Genomic DNA, 25,772 nt, shown 5'->3' on the forward strand with positions numbered 1-25,772 from the left:
CACCTGAGAGACCTTTTCTGGGGCGTGGTCTCTTTCCTATGGGAATTCTGTCCCATCATGGATCAAGTTGTGTTGCCAAAGTTTACTGGACTAACTTAAATATACTTAACTTTGTAATGAGATGAGTAATTAATATATATATATATATATATATATATATATATATATATATATATATATATATATATATATATATATATATATATATACATATATATATATATATACATATATATATGGCAAGCCGTTCAGGAAATAATATATTGAATGAAAGTCTGAATATATTGAATGAAACTCGATATATATGGAATGAAGTCTGAATATATGGAATGAAAGTCTGAATACATTTAATGAAACTCGATATATATGGAATGAAACTCGATATATATGGAATGAAACTTGATATATATGGAATGAAACTCGATATATATGGAATGAAACTCGATATATATGGAATGAAACTTGATATATATGGAATGAAACTCGATATATATGGAATGAAAGTCTGAATATATTGAATGAAAGTCAATATATTCTATATTCTATATATGCTCTTGTTTACTTTATGCTGTTTTGCACTTTCTACTTTGCTGTAACACTTTAAATGTCCCTGTTGTGGGACGAATAAAGGATATCTTATCTTATATGTATATACATTTTCAAGGTAAACACCTAAATGCTCAAACTTGTCCGCTCACTTTAAAGTGAAATACAATCTTTATTCACAGATACAGATTTACATCTAATACTGTAATCATAATTTTTACATGTATATATTATTCCAGATTAAAATAATCTCAGTAAAATCTCTGATAATGTGAAGCACTGACAAAAAAAAGGCAAAAACATTCATAACATTTGTCAATCTTGATATAAAGTAATATGAGTCTTTCTATATTTACAACATATTAACAATAATAGATAGCTGTACTTGTAATATCACTCGGGCACATACAGTTAGGACTGTTCAGAGCGGTTAAACACATTTACATGGATGACAAAGGTAAGATAGAGAGTTTATGTTTCTGTATGGATAAAATCTTAGGAAAAATAAAACTGATTCTTCATAATACTAATTTATAATAATATTTCTAATAAGCTATTTTGGGTAGCTAGTGTAATTTTCAACAATATATATTTACAGTATTTTATAAACAGTAGTACGGCCTTAAATGCTTTATTACTCTGACAACAGATCCTCCAAAAAAGGGATGTTTTAAGTTGTTGAAGGTGTAACTGACACACAAACACAACCTACAGTTAATTTTCTTTTCATAAAGCATTTTTTTATTTGTATGAATGAATTTTGTGAACATCCTCATTTGCAGTGTAGTCTCTGGGGAGAAATCACTTAAAACAGGATATGCTTATAAGGTCATGTGAGCAGAAGTGACTATTTACAAAAGTGGTCCTGAGGCCAAACTAAATATTTTGACACATACTTTGTTCACTTTGAGTTTCCACCTCTCCAGTTAAGTCTTAAATTCTTAAATAGTGCTGTATAACATTGTTTGAATATACTTACAACAGATATAGTGATTTTATATACTTGTTTTTTGCAATAAAGTGCAAAAAAATGTGAAACAACTTGATAATAAAATTGCAGTAATGCCCAATTTGATTGCATTATATTGTAAGGTGTTTCTATTAAAGTGTCAGTGGGTTCAAAGTTCAAACTAAGCCACCTGTGAAGACAAGCCTACATTGTTAAACCCTTACCCAGAAAATAGTCCCTATGGTGCAAAACTAAGTGTCCATTAATGTGTTGTATTGCCCAGTAACCTGTGTTTGGTAAACATCTTACAAAATAGTACATATCCAACAACAGTGAGCAAGAAGTTGAGTTGAAGTACACTTCCCTCATACCGCCAGTAGAGGGGGTTATTGATCTGTGATTGTTTAAAGTGTCACCACGCAGGATGCTTCTCATAAATTCCCAGTAGCATCCTGCAGCTCCTCTCTGATTGCATTCAGCTCCACTATCCCATCATTAAGCACATTCGCCACCTCCTTGATCTGAGACACCACCTCCTTCTTGCATCCCTTCTTCAGCTCTCTGGAGTCCTTGACGAAGTAATTGTCCATGCCTCCAAAGAGTCCCTGGACCGCATTGATAGCCGCGTCTGTGATCTCCGTCGCTCGCATGATGGGCGAGTCCACTAGGCTTATTACCTGGACGGCTTTGCGGATCTCCCAGTCCTTTGAGTAGTGCTGGGTGCCCGACCTGAGGAAAGGATGGCCGCGGAGTTTGTACACGGCCTGGTTGACGAAGTGGAGGATCCTTCCGATGTCTTGCAGGTGAGTCTCGTACTCCTCCAGCACTGTCTCCACCTAAGGAAGAAGGGGGGAAAGATCAGAGGCTTGGAATAAACTTGGAAAAAGACACTTCTTGTTGCTGGTGTGAAGTCCATAAAAAAACCCTTATGGATACATTTAAAATAAGATTGTAGTGGCTTGCTGTCGCCAGTCGAAACAAAACCAATAAGCCATTAAGGGGCTGCCTTTCCGGGACTTACTGAGTTGACCCGTGTCCTTGTTTAGCGAATCAATCGTTAACGCTCCAGTCCACATTCTGTGCACTCACATCAAAAAGGTTTATTTACAACGCTCGACAATAAAGCTATGCCGACCAATCTGCACTTGCTTCCAATATTAACTTGCACAATAATTAACAGGCTCACAGAAATCGTAAAGACGACGACTACGGTCAAAAACTGTCTGCTTACCCCCAATTTATACAGGGTGCTTCTAGTCAATGCTCATGTTCACACATGGGGCACCAGGGTGCGTCTCAGTTCTGTCTTGGGAGTGTGACCCCACGCCTTCTACCAGAGATATGCGCCGAGTCTATTTTTCGACGGAGCCAAGCCAAGCCAAGCCAAGCCAAGCCAAGCCCGACCTGGACAGGAAGTCAGGCACGAGGATCGCATGCAACATCCGCCAATAAAAAAAAAACACACCATATACGAACTCCTGACCGTTTAAAAGATCGTATAGATCAGAAACATTGCCAGCTCTCGCTACCTCAGCAGGGCTACAAACATTGTTAAGGACTCGTCCCACCCCGGTCACCACATAATCAACCTGTTGCCCTCAGGACGGCGCTACAGGTCACACAAAACCAGGACCAATAGACTCAGAGACAGCTTTTTCCCTAGAGCCATAAACGCTCTGAACACTCACCATAAAACACCCCGACTACACTCTTCCTCCCGTGCAATAAAATCAATGTGCAATATGCACCCCCCTCCCCACCCGACTTGCAATACTCACTGCAACAACAACTGTAAATACTATTTATTTTTTAAAGTCATTTCTTTTTTAAAAAGTTTTATTTATCAGACCACTGTTGCTCTTGCTGCTATTGTTGTTTTTATGTATATTTCCCCAGCAATCACTCTCCTTCTTGCAGACATGTCGTCTCTATTTTGTCTATTACAGTACACATTTCAATTTCCCCCAACAACTTGCTGAGAACTTAATTAGAAAGAACCCAATTTAAACTTTGTGTCCACCCTGGTTCTAGCTAATTGCCAAAGCTAGGATAAGTTCATACGAAGCAACTAGACAAAACTGAGGCAACAAAAAGTTTGTCTCAAAATTTGCCAAAAAGAGGGAACACTGCAATTAAATATTGTCTGTAATGCATATTATAATATTAAGGCTTACTTTCTTGCGGTCGTGCATGTTGTTGACGTTATCCGAGATAGCAGCCGAAGCCGAAGCGATTCCCCCAGCTGTCGCCACTCCAACGCCGACAGCAGTTATCAGAAGAGAGGCCCCCAAAGTTACAGGTGCCAGAGCCAAACCGGCGATGGCTGCTACACCGCCCACAGCCGTCGTGGTGCCGCCGGTGATCCCCGCGATCTTTGCCTTGTGATGGAAAGCGCTGATGTCGTCGGCGATGGCGTGCAGCCTGATGATGGACTGCCAGAGGACCTCGGCTCGCTCTGTGAAGACTTTGTTGTAGACTCGCAGGCCGCGGTTAACTTTTTCTGCCAAGATGCTGAATGACCTGGGAAGAGGGAAAGCGCAGAGTAAGTAAGCAGCATTTCAAATTTTGGACTTTGGCCAAGATAAGTAAGAACATTATTTCAACGACATTCACTAAATGTTCCTTTACCTTTGCTCCTTAAATGTGATCTTTCCTAAAAACACATATTCATATTCTAATGTGACACTTCTGTAACTTTGCTTCTACTATGGTCCTTAAGATAGATGGTAGCTATCATGTTATTTATCCAGCTAGAGAGCCCATAGAGAGATTAGCTACTCAAACTGAAGCCGTTTTTTGTTTGCTGCTTGATCCCTAATCTTTTTTATTTATGTAATTGAACTATTTATATTCTTAGTGTTAATTTTATGCTTTAACTCTTTTGAATTACATATATTTTATTGTTGTTGGTGTACATTAGTCTCTATTTTTAAATCCATTTGGGGTTTTTCTAAACGTTTGTTTAAAATATTTGATTAGTGTGACAAATATAAATCAAGCAAAAAATCAAAGTGCTTATTTATTTAGTCCAGCCAACAGTCTCAATCCAAAATGTAATCATGTCAAAATACTTTCTTAAAAGATGACTAAAATCAAAAACTCATCATCCAAATATTTATATTGTTATTATTGATCCAGATGAGCTTAGTGTTTCGCTTCTATACCAAGCAGCGACGTCCGGCCGCAAGAATTGAAACCATTGTGGAAGTGTTAAAAACTGCAGTTTCTACAGTGTCCACTTGAGGCTGGCTCCAGAAATTGTGGAAACCACATACACACCAATTCAAAAAAGCTGATCTTTACAGCAGAAATAAACATGTTTACAGCCTGGTACAAAAAACGAGTGTAGTCTAGATAGCTAATTTCTCGATCGGCGCACACTGTACGAGGGGTGAATTTTTTTCAGAACGCTGCAATTTTGAAGATATTAAGATTACGAGTTTTCTATTATGAGAGGCACAGCTGACTTGATTGACAGGCGGGAACACTGTAGCTGTTGGCGAGGAGGCTCAAAGCCCACCTCTTTACCTCACACTGGCTCAGTTTGGTCAGATCAGGAGACTCTCCCTTCTATCATATTCATACAAACTGACATACTTGGACTCGTCCTCCATTAAGATTTGGTCCTCTTCATCTGATGGCACCTCATCCCATTCTGAAACACAGCCAAGTGTTAGTATTAGACCAGCTTTAAGAAAACATGACTGTACTGTAGTTTGATTGCTCAGTCTCAGTCATCAGTGTTGCTTAATCGTGACTCACGCTCCACAGTGTTCCACCACTCCATCAAACTGTCGGTGTCCTGTGACAAAACAAAACAAAAAGCATGATGATGCATGACGGGGTGCTTCATTTTTGTGAAATCATGGTGATGAAGTGTTTCAGTTGAACCAGTTTTTTAAGACAGACTGACCCCTTCCTCGTCCTCATCCTCCAGATCTGCTGCAGCCTGCTCGTCCATCTGAGCAGCCAGCCACTCCGCCTGAATGAGGGGAACAAAAACAAACCGGGGCATACGTCAACAGTGCTTTCAGAGAGCCTTCTGTTTTTATGCACTCAAACTATGGAACTCTCTGTGCCTGGACATTAAAACAGCGAGCTCTCTAGGTGGTTTTTTTAAGGTTATATTTTTTAGGCTTTTTGCCTTTATTTGATAGGGCAGCTGAAGAGAGACAGGAAATGTGGGGAGTAGAGAGCAGGGGAAGACATGCAGGAACCGGCAATCCCTGCGACGAGGACTGTAGCCTCTGTATATGGGGCGCTTAGACCGCGAGGCCACATCTCTGGGTGTTTTTAAAAGTAAACTTAAAGCTTACTTTTTTAACCTGGCTTTTAACTTTGAGTAAATTCCTTGTAGCCCTGAACTGAATAATTACTTGTATTATTTTTATGACTATTGTTTTAGCATCATTTTTTATTTATTTTAATTCGATTCTATCTAATTCTATCTTATTCTTTTTTAATTATTTTATTTTATTCTGGCATTTATGTGATTTTATTTAATTGACTGATTTTATTTTAACTGATTTTATTTTTTTACATTTTTAAATAAAAAAATGTATTTAATTGTTTTATTTATTTTTATTTTGCAAAAACAGTGCACAGACAAACATAGTTATTGACAACAAAAGACATTGACATACACTTTTTTTTTGTTTTGGTTATCATTTTTTGGGGGGCTTTTTTTTTAGCCTTAATGATAGGACAGCTGAAGAGAGACAGGAAATGTGGGGAGTAGAGAGAGGGGAAGACATGCAGTATATGGTAGCGGTCGGGAGTCGAACCGGTAACCTCTGCAACGAAGACTATAGCCTCTGTATGTTGGGCGCTTAGACTGCTAGGCCACCAGCGCCCAAACATTTATTTATTTATTTATTTATTTATTTATTTATTTATTTATTTATTTATTTATTTATTTATTTATTTATTCATTCATTCATTCATTCATTCATTTATTTTTAAAGGTGAGACAATTACTATATTATTCTTTTTTAATTATTTTATTTTATTTTTTTCTGGCATTTATTTTATGTTATTTAATTGATTGATTTTATTTTAACTGATTTTCTTTCATTTTAATTTTTCACATTTTTAAATTAAAAAAAGATTTTTGTTTAATTTATTTTTATTTTACTATGCAAACAGTGCACAGACAAACATAGTAATAGACAACAACAGACTTTTTTTTTTAAAGGTGAGACAATTACAAAGACTACAGACCACTTGGATATAATAGTCAAGGAAAGGGGTGCATCTTGTGTTTGCAGGGTTTAACTTTTATTTTTAAAGTATTTCATATCACATTCCTCTATCTTGTTTTAGTCTTGTATCATTTTATCCAGGGCCGGCCCGTGGCATAGGCAGCATAGGCAAATGCTAGGGGCGCCGGCCATCAATTCATTGGGGCGCTGCTAAATGAGTGAGGAAGAAAATGTGAAGATGATAGGAAAAACAATATTGTTTCATCTAATTTAATTTTGGATTAAATTGCAGAATGATGCCAGTAAACATTTAAAAGCTTGTGATTCACTCTTGGTTTTTAAAATAATGGGATGCAAAGCAGTTTTTGAAGTCTTTAAGTGTTCATGATTTACCTGTTTTGTTTTCTTTACACTTTGGAAGCTGTTAGCTTAATTAGATAGAAAAAGTAGGCTAGGCTTAAATAAACATTATGCTTCCGCCTTTTCAGTCATCACTTAAGACATGACTGTTGTTTAAAGTATCTGCACTGTGAAAATTATTTGAATAAATTCTACTACTATTACATTATGCATTTTAAAAGTTGTATAATTATTTTCCTGCTAAATATCAGTGTTATTACCATTTTATTAATGTTCTTTCAGAGCTCATTTTTATTTTAAAACAAAGGAAACCTGTAAAACATAAAGCTGGATGTCAGTTGTCTTTCAGTGTACATGTGATGTGATTGTTGGAGTAAAATCTTGCACCAAGTCGGTTAGGGCCGGCTCTGATTTTATCTGTTGCTGTTGTTTTCTGTCTCTGTTCTTTCGTGAAGCACTCTGGGCTGCATGCTTGAGTGTATGAAAGGTGTTATGTAAATAAAAACGAGTTGAGTTGAGAGAACAGATCTTTACTCATTAGTCATCCAAACCTGGCTTTACTGAGCCAAGACCTTTTTGATATTTTAAGAGTTCTCAGCACTAGCTTGTGCGTTGACTTGTGCTGTCGCAATGTTGCTGAACCGGCTCGTCACATGTGAAAGGAATGTGTTCCATCAAGAACCCAAAAAAAAAACAGAAAACTAAGCCAACAGTGGAAAACAACATTTCATGATGCCACTTTCCAAAAAAGTGAGCTAAATCTGACTCAATGGGAAATCTGAGACCAGAAATGTTTGTCCTATCAAAGTCAAGAATGACACGGACAACTTCACCAATGTGTTGTTTCATTGTGAGATATAGCGCTTCATTAAACGCTGGAATCTGGGTCATTTTTTTAGGACAATCACGCTAACCAGTTCGAGCCGAAGATGACATTTAACAGGTGAATCAAGATGTGGCGTTTCGATACACGACACAACCAAAAGAATCCATGTTTGATGCCAAGTAGGCCACACATTGACACACTTTTACGAAGGTACCAACTCACCTTAGCTGCCTCTGATAGGTAGTCCCCAGAAGTAGCTCCTGGTGGATCCTCATACTCCTGATTCGTAGCTTTGCTCTAGTAAAACAATGAAATCATGAAAAAACACATTATTCACCGGCTTTTTAAACCTCCTTATATCATAAACAGTAAGTTTGACAACATGGATTCACCTTCGTTTTGTTTTTCTTGAAGCCTTTAAATTTGGATGACTTCTTCTGTTAACAAGAATACAATGTTTTAGGTTATTTGATACACGATTCTCAAAGTAAGGCACAAACAGAGTGACATTAGTACCGGTTTGCTGGTGTCTGGTTCGTCTTCGTCGCTGGGGTACATGTCTTCAGGACTAAGGAATTCATGTCCTGCTTGATTAAAGTCATTGTCAGGAAAGACATCCTGTTGAAAAAAGAAAAATCAACAACAATGCCAAACTAACAGAAAGACGTTAAACTGATTAAATGAAACTCAAAGAATGTCTAATTCTTATGTGAGCTTACTTCAGCTTCTTGTTGAGGCAGGTGCTGACTGAATCCAGTCAGTTCAATCTGTCCGTTTGTGGCCTTTGATTTGCGTGGGGCGGGTTTCGGGGCCTTCTGTTTGGACTTTTTCTGACAAAGGAACCAAAAAACATTGTCTTAAGTACAGTTCAGACCAGTTCTCTTGTACGAGATCTTAAATAACTGCAATCAATCACTCAAACATTGTACAGCTTCCATTCTCAGCTTCATTAAGACGGTCTAATGCAGGGGTGTCCAAACTTTTTTCAAAGAGGGCCACATATGATGTTGTCAGAATACCTCAGGGCCAGTTGCTCCTACTGAGACTTAGGAATCATAAAAGTTATAATATGAAATGTCTATTTATTATTTAAAAGGTTTTCTCAATAAAACAGTAACTAGGTAGTCCTCAGTTCTCCACAAGCCATGTAAACATTAGCAAATGTTATCTTCTTCTGGAGGAAAATGTTTTTCATTAGAGTCGGGCAAAGTGGGAAAAATACTGTATCATTATTTTCCTATGGCAGGATCACTATCTGGATTTCACCACACTTCTTTTTCATGTGGTTTTTAAGACTTGTCTGACCAGCAGACAACATTTTAAGAACTAAACAATTATTTTCCTGCACCAAATTTTGCCTTTTCTGTACAATTTTGATCTTGTCTTGTGTCCTCTTTTGTGTCTTCTGAACTTTTAGTGTTCATCAAGAACATTTCCACATCATGATAAAAACATGAATTTGAAAACCTGTCAACTTTAAGAGTTCTTGTGTTTCTTCTTTATTGCCGTCTTGCAGAATTCCCAGAGCTTTGGCTTTTATACAAATAGTCCATATGAAGCTTTTTGTGACGTTTCTGGATTGACTTTGGTTTTGTTTGTGCGCTTGAAAGAAACTGCAAATGTACAGATGATTCAGAAGGTGATTAATTTCTTTGTTATAAATAACACATTTTAAGATGGAAACTTGGGGCCATAAATAAATAGACCTTGGGCCGCCATTGGCCCCCGGGCCGTACTTTGGACATGCCTGGTCTAATGCATCACCCATGCTACATAAAGGGTTTACTCTTCCATTCAGTGTCTATCATCTGCTTTGAAATGAGACATTTAGCTGAGTCATGCATCCAACAGCACAAGCAGCTATCATAACTTTCTCTATTGTTGTGACTCTCCTCTGTCAGGATTGCTCTTCAGTCTTTGCATTGCATAACAGGGTGTTCCTACAACAGAGAAAATACTAGGCTTTGCTAACACCCCTGTTGCTCTAAGTTGTTACTCTTGACATTGTTAAAATTGATTGTTTCACGTTGGAAAAGTACCGGTTTCTCCATCCAGTTCAGCTCTTCATCGTCCAACTCTTCTGCTGAGCAGCTGCTCTTCATTTTCTGAGGAGTGTCTTCATTAAGCATGTCCTCCTTTATATAAAAAAAAAAACACATTTAAAACTTGAATTTAGGAGAATAACTCCTTTTTATCGCCTTGACTATAAACATTTTACAAAACTTACTTTGGAGCTCCGACGGCCCACATGCAGAAGTTTCATCTTCATTGATTTCTTCTGCTAATGAAGGAAAAAGACCATTAAGTGATGACAGGGCACATACTGTAAAAGAAACATTCTGTATTATGAGGAAATAAAAGTTACAGGTTTGGTGTCTTCCATTCCGTATGGGTCTACATCTCCACTGAGCTCTGCAGACAATTGGAGCGCTCTCTGTAATTCTTCATCTTCCATGTAATCAGCCTGAGTAAGAAATGAAAAAACAAACTGTTATTCTTGGAAGTTCTTGTTCCTTCACATCTCACCACCTGTGTTAGCATAAAATCCATCCATCCATCCATCCATCCATCCATCCATCCATCCATCCATCCATCCATCCATCCATCCGGGAGGCAGACACCCTCTCTATTTTTAAGAGTAGGCTTCAAACTTTCCTTTTTGATAAAGCTTATAGTTAGAGCTGGCTCAGGCTTGGACCAGCTCTTAGTTATGCTGCTATAGGCTTAGACTTCCAGGGGAACTAGCACACTGACACATTGAGATCCTATCTCACTGCCCTCCCCCCGACCCCCCATAACTTACTTTAACTCTCCCCTCCCATTGAAGTTACTAACCATAGACCTTTCTGGAGTCCCTGAGCTCCCTTGTCTCCTAGGTTCCTTTGAGTCGCTGTCTTAGACATCCTGCTGCTACTACTATTGGTCTCATCACTATCCTAGCTCTCTTCTCTCTTACTCTTGTCTATCCCTCTTTCCAACCCCAACTCGGTCTCAGCAGATGTGTGTCTAACATGAGTCTGGTCCTGCTGGAGGTTTCTGCCTGTTAAAGGAAGTTTGTCCTTGCCACTGTAACTTGCTAAATGCTGCAAAGTGCTCTGCTCATGGTGGATTAAGATGAGATAACATTGAGTCCAGTCTGTAAGATGGGACTGAGTCTTACCCTGTCTTGATGTTGGGTCTTTGGTAATAATTTAACAGAGGGTACGGTCTAGACCTGCTCTGTTTGGAAAAGCATCTTGAGATAACGTTTGTTGTGATTTGACGCTATACAAATAAAGATTGATTGATTGATATACAGTCAGGGTTTTTTTTTATTCATTGAATTATTATATATATTTTTTTAAGTTGTAGTTTTGGACATTTTTGCCTTTGATGGGACAGGAAATGTTGGGAGGCAAGGTAAGGTCATGGCTGGGAGTCAAACTAGCAACCACTGCGACAAGGACCGTAGCCTCAGTATGTGCTCAGGGATGTGCTCTTAAACCACTAAGCCAACTGGTCAACCCAAGTCAGCAAATGTCTACAGAATATTCTTGGAATGGCATGTGTCATAATTTTACAATGCTCTACTACCCAGATGTAAACAAGCACAGATGACAGATGGCATCCCGTAGTGTGGCAGTATTTCATTTAGAAAATTGAAATATAATTGGACGTAGGCTGGGATATGTATATATATATATATATTTTAACCTTCAAGGACAGAGAGCTAGTTATGCTAGCTCTTGACATTTTTAACCTTCTTACTCTGTGATTCAGTGTTTGGCTAGGTGAAATAAATTAGCTACGTTCTGACTGTTTTTTGAGTGAGTTCTTATCTTTAGACTGGTCGGCTTGTCAAAATTACAATTTATGTTTAAAAAACAAGTAACTTGTTTCAGAACATCCCTGATATTGAGCTGTGTATTTGGTATTGAATTGTATTGTGAGTTACCCTGAGATTCCCAACCATATATATTCTCATATGGAAATCTATAACTGTTAATGTTAAACACATCATACAATGGAATCAATAAAGTGAAAGTCACACCTTGCAAGTCGATTGGAGACTTTGGCTTTTCAGGTCCTCTACATCCTCAAAAGCATCACCCTAAGAAAAAAGGGAACAAAGCAGTATGTCTTACATGTAAAATAAACAGGATTGTTGGAGTCGTGTTATGGGAGAGGATTATCCTCAGAATTGAAGAATGTTTTATATAAATGTAAGACCAGTGGTTCTCAACTGGTCTAGCCTCAGGACCAATTGCCAACACTTTAACACCTGCGACCCAAATGTCTGGAATTTGATATTAAACGGTGGTCGACTGTCAGCTGTAACATGCATGGCACCTCCTGTGTTGGAGGGTGGATTAACTACCCATCTAATACAAGCTGACAGCCCCATGGGCAACCAATGTTCTTCAAAAAAGAGTCTGTCATTTGACCTTTTCCACAACATCTGCCACCCACTGAAAACAGCTCCAGGGTCCACTTTTAGGCCCCAACAGGAAGTTGAAAATCACAGCGCTAAGCTACCTCAGCAAAAGTAAAGTCCTTCAAACAATCAACTAATTTCCAAGAATAATTCACAGAACACAAACACATAATTCACATTGTCACAGAAAGTCTAGTTGAGCTAACTGGACTGAAGGAAGCATTTACCTGGGACTTTTTACGAGGTGTGTATCCGTACGCACCCAGAACCTCATCTTGTGATTTGTCCTGAGGGGAAAATGTTCATAGTATGTTGCATTGCTTGGAAATATGTGCCCAACAAATACTATAACAAGGCGCTAAACCATCACCTCCTAAAGTATTACAGTCCCACCTTTGAGCTTTTGCGAGATGTGTGTCCATGCGCTCCCTTCAGTTCGTCACCCTGGAGAAGTTTTAATACGACAAGTTAGAAGAAATACCCGAAGAGATGTCAGAGTATAAACCAAAACAGACGTTTTGTACCTTTCCGACGGTGATAGCATATCCTCTGTGAGGCACGAACTTGATCTTCATCTTCTTTTTCTTCTTCTGTTAAGAGAAAAGGTTAGATCACTGCAATAAGGGCGTGTCAACATATTCACTTGTCTACTTTTATACGACAAGTTTCAGACTGACAGTCATAAATATTGGAAGATTTGAACTCATGAAGACATCAAGGCATTATTACACACAGTGACATCTGGAGTCACTAAAAAGTGTTCCTACCTCTTCATGCTGGGCTTCCCCTCCGCCCTCCTCTTCCTCACCAGTGCTGCCATTCAAAGCCGTCCCCTTTTGAAAATGAAAGTCTGCATTAAAAACTGTCCAATGTGAACTTGAGTCCTTCAGCAAGGGAACCATTTTTCCAAGGACTTTAGGTTAACACATTTCTGGATTCAGAGCTCATCAAACAAATCAAGATCTTTCATTGCAGTCAATTTTTTTTCCAGTGCTTTGAAATTTAAAAGAGCTTTTCCGGAGAGTCTTCTCATCCTCATTTTGTGGACGTACCATCCGTCTCACTACTATCATCTCTCTCTCTCTCTTTATCTCCTCTATCCCTCTCTCCAACTCGGTCTCAGCAGATGTGTGTCTAACATGAGTCTGGTCCTGCTGGAGGTTTCTGCCTGTTAAAGGAAGTTTGTCCTTGCCACTGTAACTTGCTAAATTCTGCAAAGTGCTCTGCTCATGGTGGATTAAGATGAGATCAGACTGATCCTTATCCTGTCTTGATGTTGGGTTTTGTAGACTAAACTACTGTAACGGTGTCTTTACAGGACTCCCTAAAAAGTCCATCAGACGACTGCAGCTCATACAGAATGCTGCTGCTGCTTGAGTCCTAACAAGGACCAAGAAAGTAGACCACATCACTCCAGTTCTTAGATCTCTACACTGGCTTCCTGTCTGTCAGAGAATAGCCTTTAAAATCCTGCTGATGGTTTATAAAGCACTGAATGGTTTAGGCCCAAAATACATTGCTGATCTGCTGCTACTGTATGAACCATCTGGACCTCTGAGGTCATCAGGTACTGGTCTGCTTTCAGTCCCTAGAGTCAGAACGAAACATGGTGAAGCAGCGTTTAGTCATTATGCACCACATATCTGGAACACACTCCCTGAAAGCTGTAGGTCTGCTCCAACTCTCACCTCTTTATATCGAAGACTAAGACTTTTTTATTTGTCACTGCCTTCCTATCTTAGCTCATTTTAACTCACTTTAACCTAATTTTATTTTTAACATATTTCAAATTTTCCTTTTCTTTTCTGTTTTATTATATTTGTCATTTTAATTGTGCTCTTTTATGCTTGTCTGAATGTTTCCAATGCTTTTAATGTTTTAATGTAAAGCACATTGAGTTGCCCTTGTGTATGAAATGCACTACTTGCCTTGCCTTGCCTTGCCTTGCCTTGCCTTGCCTTGCCTTGCCTTGCCTTGCCTTGCCTTGCCTTGCCTTGCCTTGCCTTGCCTTGCCTTGCCTTGCCTTGCCTTGCCTTGCCTTGCCTTGCCTTGCCTTGCCTTGCCTTGCCTTTGTTAATTATTTAACATAGAGCACGGTCTAGACCTGCTCTGTTTGTAAAAGCGTCTTGAGATAACGTTTGTTATGATTTGGCGCTAATAAATAAAGATTGATTGGTTTTCCTGCTTGCAGTTCACAGCCATACGCGTGTGACCATCAGTTGGAAAACTGTAGCAACTTTACCTCTGACCATCTGCGTATGATGGAGTTTTTCTTGCTGACACCTTTCTTTTCATCCTGCTGTGAAATGAAATTTTAAACAGTCATTAATTCAGCCGAAAGATGACGATTTTGACGAATGACGACGAAACCAATGCCTTGATGTGTACGTACCTTTGATTCCTGGGGTACAAATCCATTCATCTGCTTTACGTTAGGCACAGAGGAATTAGTAGATGCACGTCTAAGCAGATGATTGACTTTGGTCTTCATCTGTTTCTTCTGACACACAAAGCAGTGCTGGTTAAATATAACCGCTCATTGATTTGGAACATAGATTCCCCAATAAAAAAAGATCATACTTTGTAGTCCACCCAATTCTGTTCCTCTTCGTCGTTCTCTCCTTCTGACATGTTGTACTCTGAAAAGTAATCCTGAAACAGCACAAGTAACAACGTATTTAAAAACATGTAGTTCAGTGTCAAGACTAAGCTTACAGACAAGGATTTATATTTGATCTTTGCAACTGTGATTGATACCTTAGATGATTTCCGTGAACTGGGTAGTGTCCTGCTCTTGCCTTCTTTAGTGTCATCAGAATACTTTTCCTACAAAGTGAGAATCAGTACTCGTTCAAAGAGCAACAAGCAAACACATTTAGAGCAGTACAGCTGTGGTTCGTATTGCTTTGTTTACCTTTGACCCTCTCCTGGACAGCAGTGACATTCTGTGTTTTATGTTTTTTTTCTGTAAGAAGAGATTGATGTTAAAGCAGGGACTGAAAATTGCACCAATGAGTGTGACTGTCATGTTTTTACCTTCTCCTGAAAGCTTGTTCCGTTCTGATCGTCGCCACTTCCTCCATCAGATTCCCCCTTCATCTAAGAGAGAAGCAGGCCTTTGTTAGCCTTGTGTGTCCGCATTCACACAAACAGGAATAACGTCATACTTACTTTATATGATTCTCGCCGTAGTCTCAGTGTTCCAGACTTGGGGAGGAAAGAAAACATGGTTTTATTGGCTTAATGGCCTTGGATAGGTCATATATTTTGTTGTGTGAAAGTTGCTGTAGTTGGAGGCGTTCCAAAAGGAATGAATGAGGTGAAATTTGGAAATGTTTCTTCTTACTGGCTTAAAGTCAGGGGCGAGCTCAGGGCTGTCTTCAGGCCAGTCTTCAACACACTTTTCCTGTTTTGGAGGAAAAGTTAAGCAAACTTTTATAAACACAGTTATACTTCTGAAATGGTGTGGTCATCCAACTTATTCGACTTACTAAGCAAATCAATACTTCACTCATGACCATAGACTGTATAAATAATGGACGTAGTTTCTGTGATGTCACCCATCTGTCTCTGAAGCACTATTTTGAAGCCAATCATCGGTGGGAGCCATATTAGAAATGCTGAACTCAACCTAACTGCTGTCGAGCTAGTGAGGTAAAGAGGCAGGGTTTGAGCCTCCTAGACAACAGCTACAGTGTCCTCACCAAGCAGCAACCTCCGGTCTAAAAATATGAGTCCAATGCCGAAGTGCTAAAAATTGCAGTTAATTGCGGATCCGCATGAGACTGGCTCCGGAAGTACCGGAAACCACGTACACACCGATTCAAAAAAGCCGATCTTTACAGCAGAAATAAACATGTTTACAGCCTGGTACAAAAGACGAGTGTAGTCTGGATAGCTCATTTCTCACTGTACGGGGGGGTGAGTTTTTGCATTACGCTGTAATTTCAAAGATATTGAGATTACGAGTCTTCCACTGAGAGGCACAGCTGACTTGATTGACAGGCGGGAACACTGTAGCTGTTGGCTAGGAGGCTCAAAGCCCGCCTCTTTACGTCACAATCGCTCGACAGCAGCAATATGGCTGCCGCCGACGATTGGCCTCAAAACAGCGCTTCAGAAACAAGCGGGTGACGTCACGGATACTACGTTCATTATTTATACAGTCTGTTGTTCTCACCTGTGAATCAAGTCAGCTGTGCCTCTCATAATGGAAAACTGGTAATCGTAATATCTTAAAAATAGCTGAGTTATGAAAAAATTCACCCCCCGTACAGTGTGTGCCGATATAGAAATGAGCTATCCAGACTACACTTGTCTTTTGTACCAGACTGTAAACATGTTTATTTCTGCTGTAAAGATCAGCTTTTTTGAATTGGTATGTGGTCTCTAGTACTTCTGGAGCCAGCCTCAAGTGGACACACAAGAAACTGCAGTTTTTAACACTTCCGCATTGGCTTCAATTCTCGTGGTTGGAGGTTGCTGCTTGTGTCAACAACTTTCTCTGACACTTACCCCACTGCAGTGGTGTCTGACATAAAGAATAACAATACAGAAATGCTCATTGCTCTTGCTAATAGCCTACTTTGCTTTCATAGGTCACAAAGAGGCCTCATTATTAATTTGAGTCTGATTCATCACCAGCGCAAAACTCCTCACAGGAGCTTTAAGTTTCAAACTGTTTAACTATTATCCCATGTTCTTGTTATGTGACATACAAATTCAGTAAACACATGGAAGTGTGTTTACTTAGCTAAACTTGGGATGTCGTGTAACTTTCTCAGCAACTGCATTCAATTATTTAGAATAGCCAGAATTTTGCACCAATGTGGACTTAAAAATGTCATTTCAGATACTCTGATAGAGGTAGAGTCATTTGAAGTGTTTAACTAACTCTATGAATATGCAACAAATACTGGTGATAGATAGCTATGGTGGTAGATGCTGGTACCGCCCTCTAGCTTACTGTTAGACGCCATGTTTGTTGCTATTATAGGTGTATGGTTCAAATCTCCTAATGATGTTTTCCTCTTGTCCTGATATATCTGTCCATAGTTGTTGACTACATTTTGTATTTAACATTTAAAACCATTTAAAGCAAATCCAAACACACCTGTCCAATAAGCAGGACGTCCTCAAAGAAGTTGTCAGGTTCTATCGGTTTACTTTCCTGTAAAAAGAAAAAGAAATCATTACTGTGTAAAAATTCAGTTTTATTATATGTATATCCTACAGCTACACAAACAAACACCAGAGCATCATGTTCCATTGTTCCCCATCTGAGATGATGACTAATAACCAAAGCATATCATTGCCCAAGGTCTAATTAGGTCAGATTTAATCAGCATGCCTACCAGAGTTTTTGGTTTGCGCTGAATAACAGGTTTTGGGAGTCCTCTGAAGGACAGTTTCGGAGACGATTTTGGCACAGGTGGTTCAGGCTCAGTCTAAAAATAGTTCAAAAGAGGAAAAAAGGAGGTAATTGAAAGCACAATAGACGCAATAGCAAGAAAATTTCTGTCACTGAATGGTGCATTTGCATACAAGATTTGTTGGTGTGGGTGGCTTCGTTGGTGTAGGTGGCTTTTCTGGTATTGGCGGCTTTTCTGGCCTGGGTGGCTTTTCGCCCTTGTGTGTTCGGCTTCGAGGAAGCGGTTTTGGTGGACGTTTGAACGTCTGCACCTGAAAGATTGATTGTCACGTAAAACAGAACATGTATTAGAGTAATTAGTAAACTGTGCATCATGCAGAAGAAGGGAAAAGTTCACAGTATTGGCTTTAAATACGGGTTGTTCGAATATCAAATGGTACTAATGACATACATGAGCCATGTTAGCTTGTGATTGGCTGGGTGTCATGGATAGATTCCTGGCCCGACTGAAGGGAGACGGCTGAAGAATATCGTGCTTAGTTCCCCCAGGAGTGATCAAGACGATGTCCTGTGGCCTGTCAGAAGAGCTGGAATCCATGGCTGGATTCGATGGCGAGGCCTTGAAGAGATCTGGTGATGACAGCATCTCCATCTGTGGTTCCATCAAACCATCCCTACTGTTCGTCTTTGAGGGAAGTGGTTTGAAGATGTCTGGAGTACTATTAGATACGTCTTGGAAAGGGTCATATTGTTTTGAGGGAGTTGTGCCAAAAGGGTCATCGAAACCGGACGTGTCTTGGAATAAATTATTCGTAATCGGGCTTGGAAATGGGTCAACTTCAAATGCGGATAAAGGTAAAAACCCATGCCTATCTTTCATGTAGGACCTTTTCAAATTGTTCCCCTGGGGTTCCCCAGTGTTGGTTGGAGCTGGTTGAAACAAATCAACTTGCTGGTTTCCCATCGTGGGCTGGGTCGATTGGATTACGGCATATCCTTTAGCAGCCTGAAGGTTTTCCCCTTCATTTTTAAACCAGTCAGAGCTTTTTGACTGCAAGGCGGATCCAGTTTGAGCAGATGCTGGTTTGAATAAGTCTGGTGAGTTCAGTGTGAAATCATGAAAATGGCCGTTGGTTGATGCAGGTTGGGCCTTTTGAAGTTCCAAAGATTGGGCTCCATTCTCCACGGTTTTACTTTGAGTTTGGTTCTCCAGAGGGGAACTCTGGAATTCAGGTGGAAGGACTAACATGGCATTAAAGTTGAGTTCTTCTGAAGTTCTCCCTGTGTCCTCCTTCAAATGACCTTTGGTGCCTGATTCCTGGTGGGAGGTAACAAGGTAATTAGGAAGATGTTTTGTGAAGATAATGATGTTGTTGGTACTGAGATCAGCTTAGAAGCAGATGAGCTTTATACTAACCAAATAATATGTATAGAAGGGGCTGTCTCTGGCCGAACCTCCTTTTACTCCATTCTGATTCAGTGGAAAAAAAGAAAGAAGACAGTTAGGACGGTTAGATTTCACTTGGACTTTGACACATTTTCAACTAGGATAAACTGTTATATCCTTGTTGTTATAAACCATATTATATTATGTTATATTACATTATTATTGTTTACTCCAACTCATGGTCATATTACATACCCATATTTATTTTTATTTATTGCTTAATCTGTCATTACCAACCATAATCACACCATGTCAACCTGTCACTACTGAATCATTTTTAATACTGCCTGTAATTTACTGCTATTTAATCTAAATTCCATTTGTAACATTGTATATATCTAAATTGTATTCTATCTTTATTTATCTATTTTTATTTTGACTTATTTTATTTTATTTTAACTTATTGAAACTTCTTCTTGATTGTACATGTCTGGGTTGCTGTAACAACTGAATTTCCCCCCCAGGGGATAAATAAAGTAATATCTTATCTTATCTTATCTTATCTTATACTCAAGGGTCTATGTTAATGGGGGACTTAGGGCACTACTGTTACACACTGTAAATTGTACATGTTGAATGACCATTGGGAAGAAGTGGTACTCATGCTCAGTACCATGTAAGCAAAATATCAAATTAACTGTAGCCTCAAGGAAAAAAGTTAATGGTATAATGTTTCAAAACAATACGCCAGAATTTTAAGAGGGTTGAATGTTAACTGTATTTTTGATTTCTTGAAAATAGTGAAAGATTAAAAGACAAAAGTGAACATATAAGGTGGTAGGTGAAGCCTCTGTAGTTGCTAATTGTTAAATTTAGACTTGTGACCAAGTGGCAACCTCCACCCGCGAGAATTGAAGCCAATGCAGAAGTGTTAAAAACTGCAGTTCCTTGAGTGTCCACTTGAGGCTGGCTCAGGAAGTACCAGTAACGACATACACGCCAATTCAAAAAAGCTGATCTTTACAGCAGAAATAAACATGTTTACAGTCTGGTACAAAAGACAAGTGAGTCTGGATAGCTCATTTCTATATCGGCACACACTGTACGGGGGGTGATTTTTTTCATAACACTGCAATTTTGATGCAATTAGGATTACGAGTTTTCCATTATGAGAAGCACAGCTGACTTGATTGACAGGCAGGGACACTAGCCGTTAGCGAGGAGGCTCAAAGCCCGCCTCTTTACCTCATACGAGCTCTACAGCAGTTAGGTTGTGTTGAGCATTTCCAATATGGCTACCGCCAACGATTGGCTTCAAAACAGCTCTTCAGAAACAGATGGGATTATACAGTCTATGTTAATACCATGTTAGCAAGATATCAAATAAACCTTTTGCCTTGAGGACATATAGTTAATGGTTTGATGTTTCAAAACGATACGCCAAAGTTTTGACATGTTTGAATGTTAACTAGATTTTGGATTTCTTTCAAAAAGTGAAAGGTTAAAAAGACAAAAGTTTGGAAAGAGACCACAAAAGTGAACATATAAGGTGGTAGATGTTGCCAATTGTTAAATGTAGACTCCTGACTTATTCCTAGAAGGGTATAGACTGACAAATACACACATGCCTACAGGATGTTATGATCTTATGATAACGTTGTACTTCGAAGAACAAAACAAGAGAGGGGGTGTGGACTGGGCTACAGTGGAAGGAAGATTTATAACCGTTCTGCAGAAGAAGAAAGCAATAAAAGGAGAGTAGTTTCAACCATAGTGTTAAGAATGGATGAAATAACACTCTGTTAAAGATCACCTCTTAAAACTGATCAATTCTGTGTGAATAATTTGAAGCATTTTCATCCAAATCATGACAGAAATGTCTTGTTCATGCATCATTTGTGTTTGCTGTGTCGATGTCGACTTTACCTGTGCAAGGTGCAGCTTTTGATCATTCGTCATGTCTGCAGCAGTTGCTGAAAGATCACTCAGGAATGCACCATCCTGTGGACAACATGGCACGAAATGAACTACAACATACTCATGGAGGGGTGAGCGTGGGATGTCATGCCTCGTGCTTTTCTTTGATTATGAATCACGGCGATAAGGAGATCATGTGTCACTGGTCACATATGTAAACAAAAACAAAGGAATGTTGCACAAGCATGTCTACCGTAGCTGCTCCTTGTCTAACAGCCAAGAGGTTCATTTTAGCTGTTACCTTTGTGAATAGAATAACTGGGAGTGTCTTTGTAGTGCACTTTGAAATACGTGGGTGAAAGTGTTACTTAAGGGTTCTCAGCGTAGACTTTTCTTAAGAGCTGAAAGCTGCAGTGCTTCCTCACCTGTTTGTTGACGGACTCGTTCACAGATGACGCAGGGGAGTCAGAGGATGATGAAATAAGAGTCTTGAGTTTTGAGGGAAATACAGAAAAATACAGAGCGTTATAAAGAAGCTAGTTGAGTCCATGAAAAAAATTCTTAAGGGGATAATAAAGTATATCGTATCATATTTTAAGTGTGGTGTAATTACTCACTTTGTACTGATTCTGGAAAGGGCTGTTGGAGACTTTCTTTAGCATTTGTTGTAGCTTCACGACACTCTAAAAAAAGACAGAAAAACATGGATGTCAGTGACCTTACCAGGCCTGAACACAACTATTTAACTGCCCCAAATTCAACTTACTGAATGGAATATATTTGAATGGCTGTAAACTATGTCAACCTCATGTTTTCTCGCTAAAAACTCAGTCACTTACAAGAAAATACTTGGAAATGTCCAAGATCTTCCAAAATAAGTGATGTTACCAACAATGTTGACAACAGCTTTCATTTCACTAAAAAGGTAGTCTTCTATTATAACATAAAATACCTTAAATAAGACAATAGTCTCACTTTTAACTGAGTTTTATTCTTACAATAGTTTTATTTCACCTTACTTTATTCATTTATTATCTTAAACGAAGTAAAACATCAAATTAACATTAAGAATATATATATATATATATATATATATATATATATATATATATATATATATATATATATATATATATATATATAGTTAAAATAAATAAATAAAGGTAAGAGTAAAAGTTGAAGATAAAATAAGGGTAAAAATATCAATTAAAATTGAGTAGATAAATAAAAAACAGAAAATTAACTAAACTAATTAATAAATAATAAAACAACTGCTGCACACATGTATGTAGTAAAGGGCCTATCATATATCCCCAAATCTGTTAGTGTTGTATTATCTTATTATTTTTTATTGTGGTGAGCTTAATTTCCTGTGTTGAGTTTTAATATCTTATTTTACCTCCAGTGTTTCTCAATTTTTTTTATGATTTGAAATGTATTTGTTTTTTCAAACATTCAAATAAATAATGACATTACAAAAAAAATTAAAATAAATAAAATAAAAATATTGTTTTTCTTCATTAATAATCATGACAGCGTTTCCTCAGTTCGTTCAGAAACTCGTTTTTTATTTTTCATTTATTTATTTGTATTATTCTTATTATCATTATTTTTGCATAAATAGTTTCCTTACCCTTAGGATTGTGGGGTGGGTTTGGAGTCTTTTTATTATTCATTTAATTTATTTTAATTTTTAATATATTATCATTTTATTCTATTTTAATGTATTTGTATGTACAGCACTTTGTGTTGCAATGTCATTGTAGGAAAGCGCTTAACAATTAAAGTCTGATTGATTGATGATTGATTAATTAACTTAATTGGTGTACTCATTGCCCAATCCTGCAGACCAAACAGCTCTCTTTGGTTGTTTCCATTTCTGGACATGATGAATACATTTTACAGAAAATGTTTTAATTTCAGGTTTTGGTTTTTTATTTTTCTTCTTTTTTTAAAAATATTTTATTTATAGTTTTTTTATTTTAAAAAGTAAAATATGTTGAAAACAGATCCATACAATACTAATTGAAACACACTTAATTACAGATATACAGATATGTATTGTTGTTTATTTATTCTAAGGCTGTTACAACAAGCTCTATGGACACTAAAAGCAAAGTTATTTAGTTGTATTTTTCATGCACTGACATATTATTTCCCACGATTAGAAATTCTAAATGTTAAAGACAAAGTGTTGTGTGACTGGAGCAGATTATCTCTGCTCTGCACTGGAACAATAACAGCTGTCAGTCACAGACATCACAGAGCAAAAGACATTCAGATCAGCTGACATCATGATACTAAAGGCTTGGCTTCACAGTCTGCTTTTTGTTGAAAACAGCTCTTCATTTTTAAATTCAAACAACAGCTCCAACAGTGTACCAGCAGTACAAGGAAACACACTGCACCACATGTCCTGACCTGATAAAGTTGTTTACCTGCATGAGGATAAAATGCGACGAACTTTGAACACTTGGAGCAATGGAATTAAATTAAAGGCACCACTTTTAATATATGTGTGAAACAAATACTGAAATATTCCACCTTCAGAATAAGAGCTATATTTCCCATGACACATGTATTTATTTATTTTAAATGAAAGGTACTCACAGGTCGTCTTTCCCCTGATGCATTATCTGCTGCTGCTGATGCATCTTCTCCGGTGTCTGCCCCCTCTTCTTTCTCCTAACATGTTTTTAAATTACAGGAGTTATCTCAGTTAGATTGATGCTGAACAAGCTTGCAGAAATGTAAACTTGTAGTTGAGAATTCTTAAAAAAAACCACCTAAAAATGCATTGACACTATCCCCCTGCTGTTCCTAATTAAACTTGTTTAATAAGTCCACACTTACCGTGGTCGTATCTCCTCTCATTGTCTCAAACACTTGTTTTTTAAAGGATTAAAGTCAGAATATTCCTCCTCTGTAAAGTCTGTGAGAAACTCTGTAGCGGTGTAACGCGTCTGTAGGTCCGCAGAATTGACAGGTCTAACGTCAGTAATTAACCCAAAGTTTGATGCACCTGAGGAACGTCAAACGACGTAAAACCCAAACACCCGGATTGAGAACCTTCAAAATAAAAGCTTATGCGTGCACATTCTCTAAAGATAAAACTTTAAAAAAAAAAGAAGATTGTGAGTAAAGATGTATGAAAGTGTCCCCTTGTTTAAGTATCACAGTGTCTAAAATCATACATCAGAGAACAAAATGTAGTTAAAAAGCTTAAATAAATGCTTTCAGTGCCAAGAAAAAACTTTTGGAGGCTATTGGGCGCCGTTTGTAAAGTTGTGCACACTGAAAATAACAGCTACAATTCTCCACATTTAGCTCCAAAATGTCATAAAAATGTAGAGTGAATTAAGTTTATAATTAAAGTTACTTTTTTAATTACATTTAGAGGAATATTGGTGATCTTCTTCACATTTAATTTTGTTGTGAAAAATATATTAAAGGCACTATGAGGAGTTCTTCACCAGCTGAGAAACCGACTGAAACCAACACTGCTGCCTCTTTATGACCTTCAAAAAGCAAACAAAACCATAAACAAAAACACTGATACCTTCTCTGTTGTCATTTTTAATGCCTTAAACCTCTCAGAGGGGGTAGGTGTCAGATCACATGATTGACATTTGACTTTAGAAACATCCTTTTTCGGCTGTTTTCATGGCAAATAATCACATTGTGTGATACATCTGGTTGTTAAAAGACAGCAGGGTGAGGGTTTTGTTGAAAACACTACTTTTGCATGTACAGAACAAGAGATAAGAGGTATCACTTTGTCCACAATGGGGCGCCAAAATTGATATAAATCAAAAGTTCCTCACAGCAGCTTTAAGTTACAATCACTGTTAAATCCAAATACTGAATATAAATATAAATATTAAATGTTTAATCTAAATGTTAAATATAGATATAAACGTTGAATATAAATATAAATGTTAAATGTTAAATAGAAATGTTAAATAGAAATCTAAATGTGATCCTAAATATTTAGCTGATATGCAAATTCACACTGTCGCCCAGATGAAATACCAAAATAAAAGCTTCATAAAGTGATACAGACTTAGCAATAGCAACTAGCTGTCCGTACCATAGACTGGGTCAGTATTGTCTCTGAGTGAGTCTCTGAAATCTCTTTATAGCATTTAGAGCTAAATGTGGAGAATTGTAGCTTACTTTCAGTGTGCACTACTTTATAAACGTCGCCCTATGGGAGGCTACATTTCTGTCTGTGATTGATTATGGTGATTTATTGTACATGCATGCATCTTCATCCACTTTACAGACCCTTGATTCAGTGTATCATGCATCACTTTGTTTTATTACCAATGCAAAATCCCTCACTCACCACTGCATTCTTTATGATCTGGTGGGCTGGAAATCAATAGCAATTGGAAGACAACGACACTGGTACATTTTTATCTATAAAGGGATACTGGGGAAACTGCCATCTTACCTCTGTACCATTCTCTACACCAGCTCTACTGGATACCAGTTACAATCCTCTATCTTGTTACTCCACTGTACCTCAGGTTTTGACAGATCTGCTTAGGAGAAACAGCTTCTTTTTTTTTATTGCACCTTGAGCATTGAATAATCTTCAAAAATAAGTAGAATTAGTCACATTAATATCACTGAGTAGATTTAAGATGATCATAAAGAATGTGGTAACAGAAGCATGTGATTGTTTTTCTGTGTATCTTAATAGTTGCAGAAATATTGACTGTTGGGATTTGTTGTGCTATTTTTGTTGTTCTTTGTATGTTTGTGACTCTCTGAGGCTTCTACCTTGGCCAGGTAT

General features: G+C 38.0%; 1 protein-coding gene across 2 annotated transcripts; it reads right to left on the minus strand.

Annotated features, from left to right (window-relative positions):
* Positions 1-1,264: 1,264 nt before the first annotated feature.
* Positions 1,265-23,994, minus strand: si:cabz01007807.1 (protein piccolo). Of its 2 annotated transcripts, none has more exons than XM_034676941.1 (35): positions 23,825-23,994; positions 23,582-23,656; positions 21,589-21,654; positions 21,397-21,459; positions 20,981-21,055; positions 19,085-19,138; positions 18,119-18,985; positions 17,841-17,978; positions 17,651-17,743; positions 17,410-17,466; positions 15,643-15,702; positions 15,468-15,503; positions 15,333-15,395; positions 15,211-15,261; positions 15,054-15,122; positions 14,877-14,948; positions 14,689-14,796; positions 14,539-14,595; positions 13,064-13,129; positions 12,821-12,886; positions 12,690-12,740; positions 12,524-12,583; positions 11,913-11,972; positions 10,248-10,346; positions 10,110-10,160; positions 9,922-10,017; positions 8,602-8,712; positions 8,399-8,500; positions 8,275-8,319; positions 8,105-8,179; positions 5,409-5,477; positions 5,258-5,297; positions 5,093-5,150; positions 3,670-4,015; positions 1,265-2,331 (listed from the first exon to the last, which is right to left on the minus strand). In XM_034676941.1, the coding sequence occupies exons 1-35, from the start codon at positions 23,843-23,845 to the stop codon at positions 1,927-1,929; spliced, it is 3,825 nt and encodes a 1,274-aa protein (XP_034532832.1). In that variant the 5' UTR covers positions 23,846-23,994; the 3' UTR covers positions 1,265-1,926. The 2 variants fall into 2 exon arrangements, with proteins under 2 accessions (XP_034532832.1, XP_034532831.1); XM_034676940.1 differs by having other exon boundaries at positions 10,110-10,163.
* Between the last annotated feature and the right edge of the window lie 1,778 nt (positions 23,995-25,772).

The sequence above is a fragment of the Notolabrus celidotus genome, chromosome 23, assembly GCF_009762535.1.
Source record: "Notolabrus celidotus isolate fNotCel1 chromosome 23, fNotCel1.pri, whole genome shotgun sequence".
NCBI lineage: Eukaryota > Metazoa > Chordata > Actinopteri > Labriformes > Labridae > Notolabrus > Notolabrus celidotus.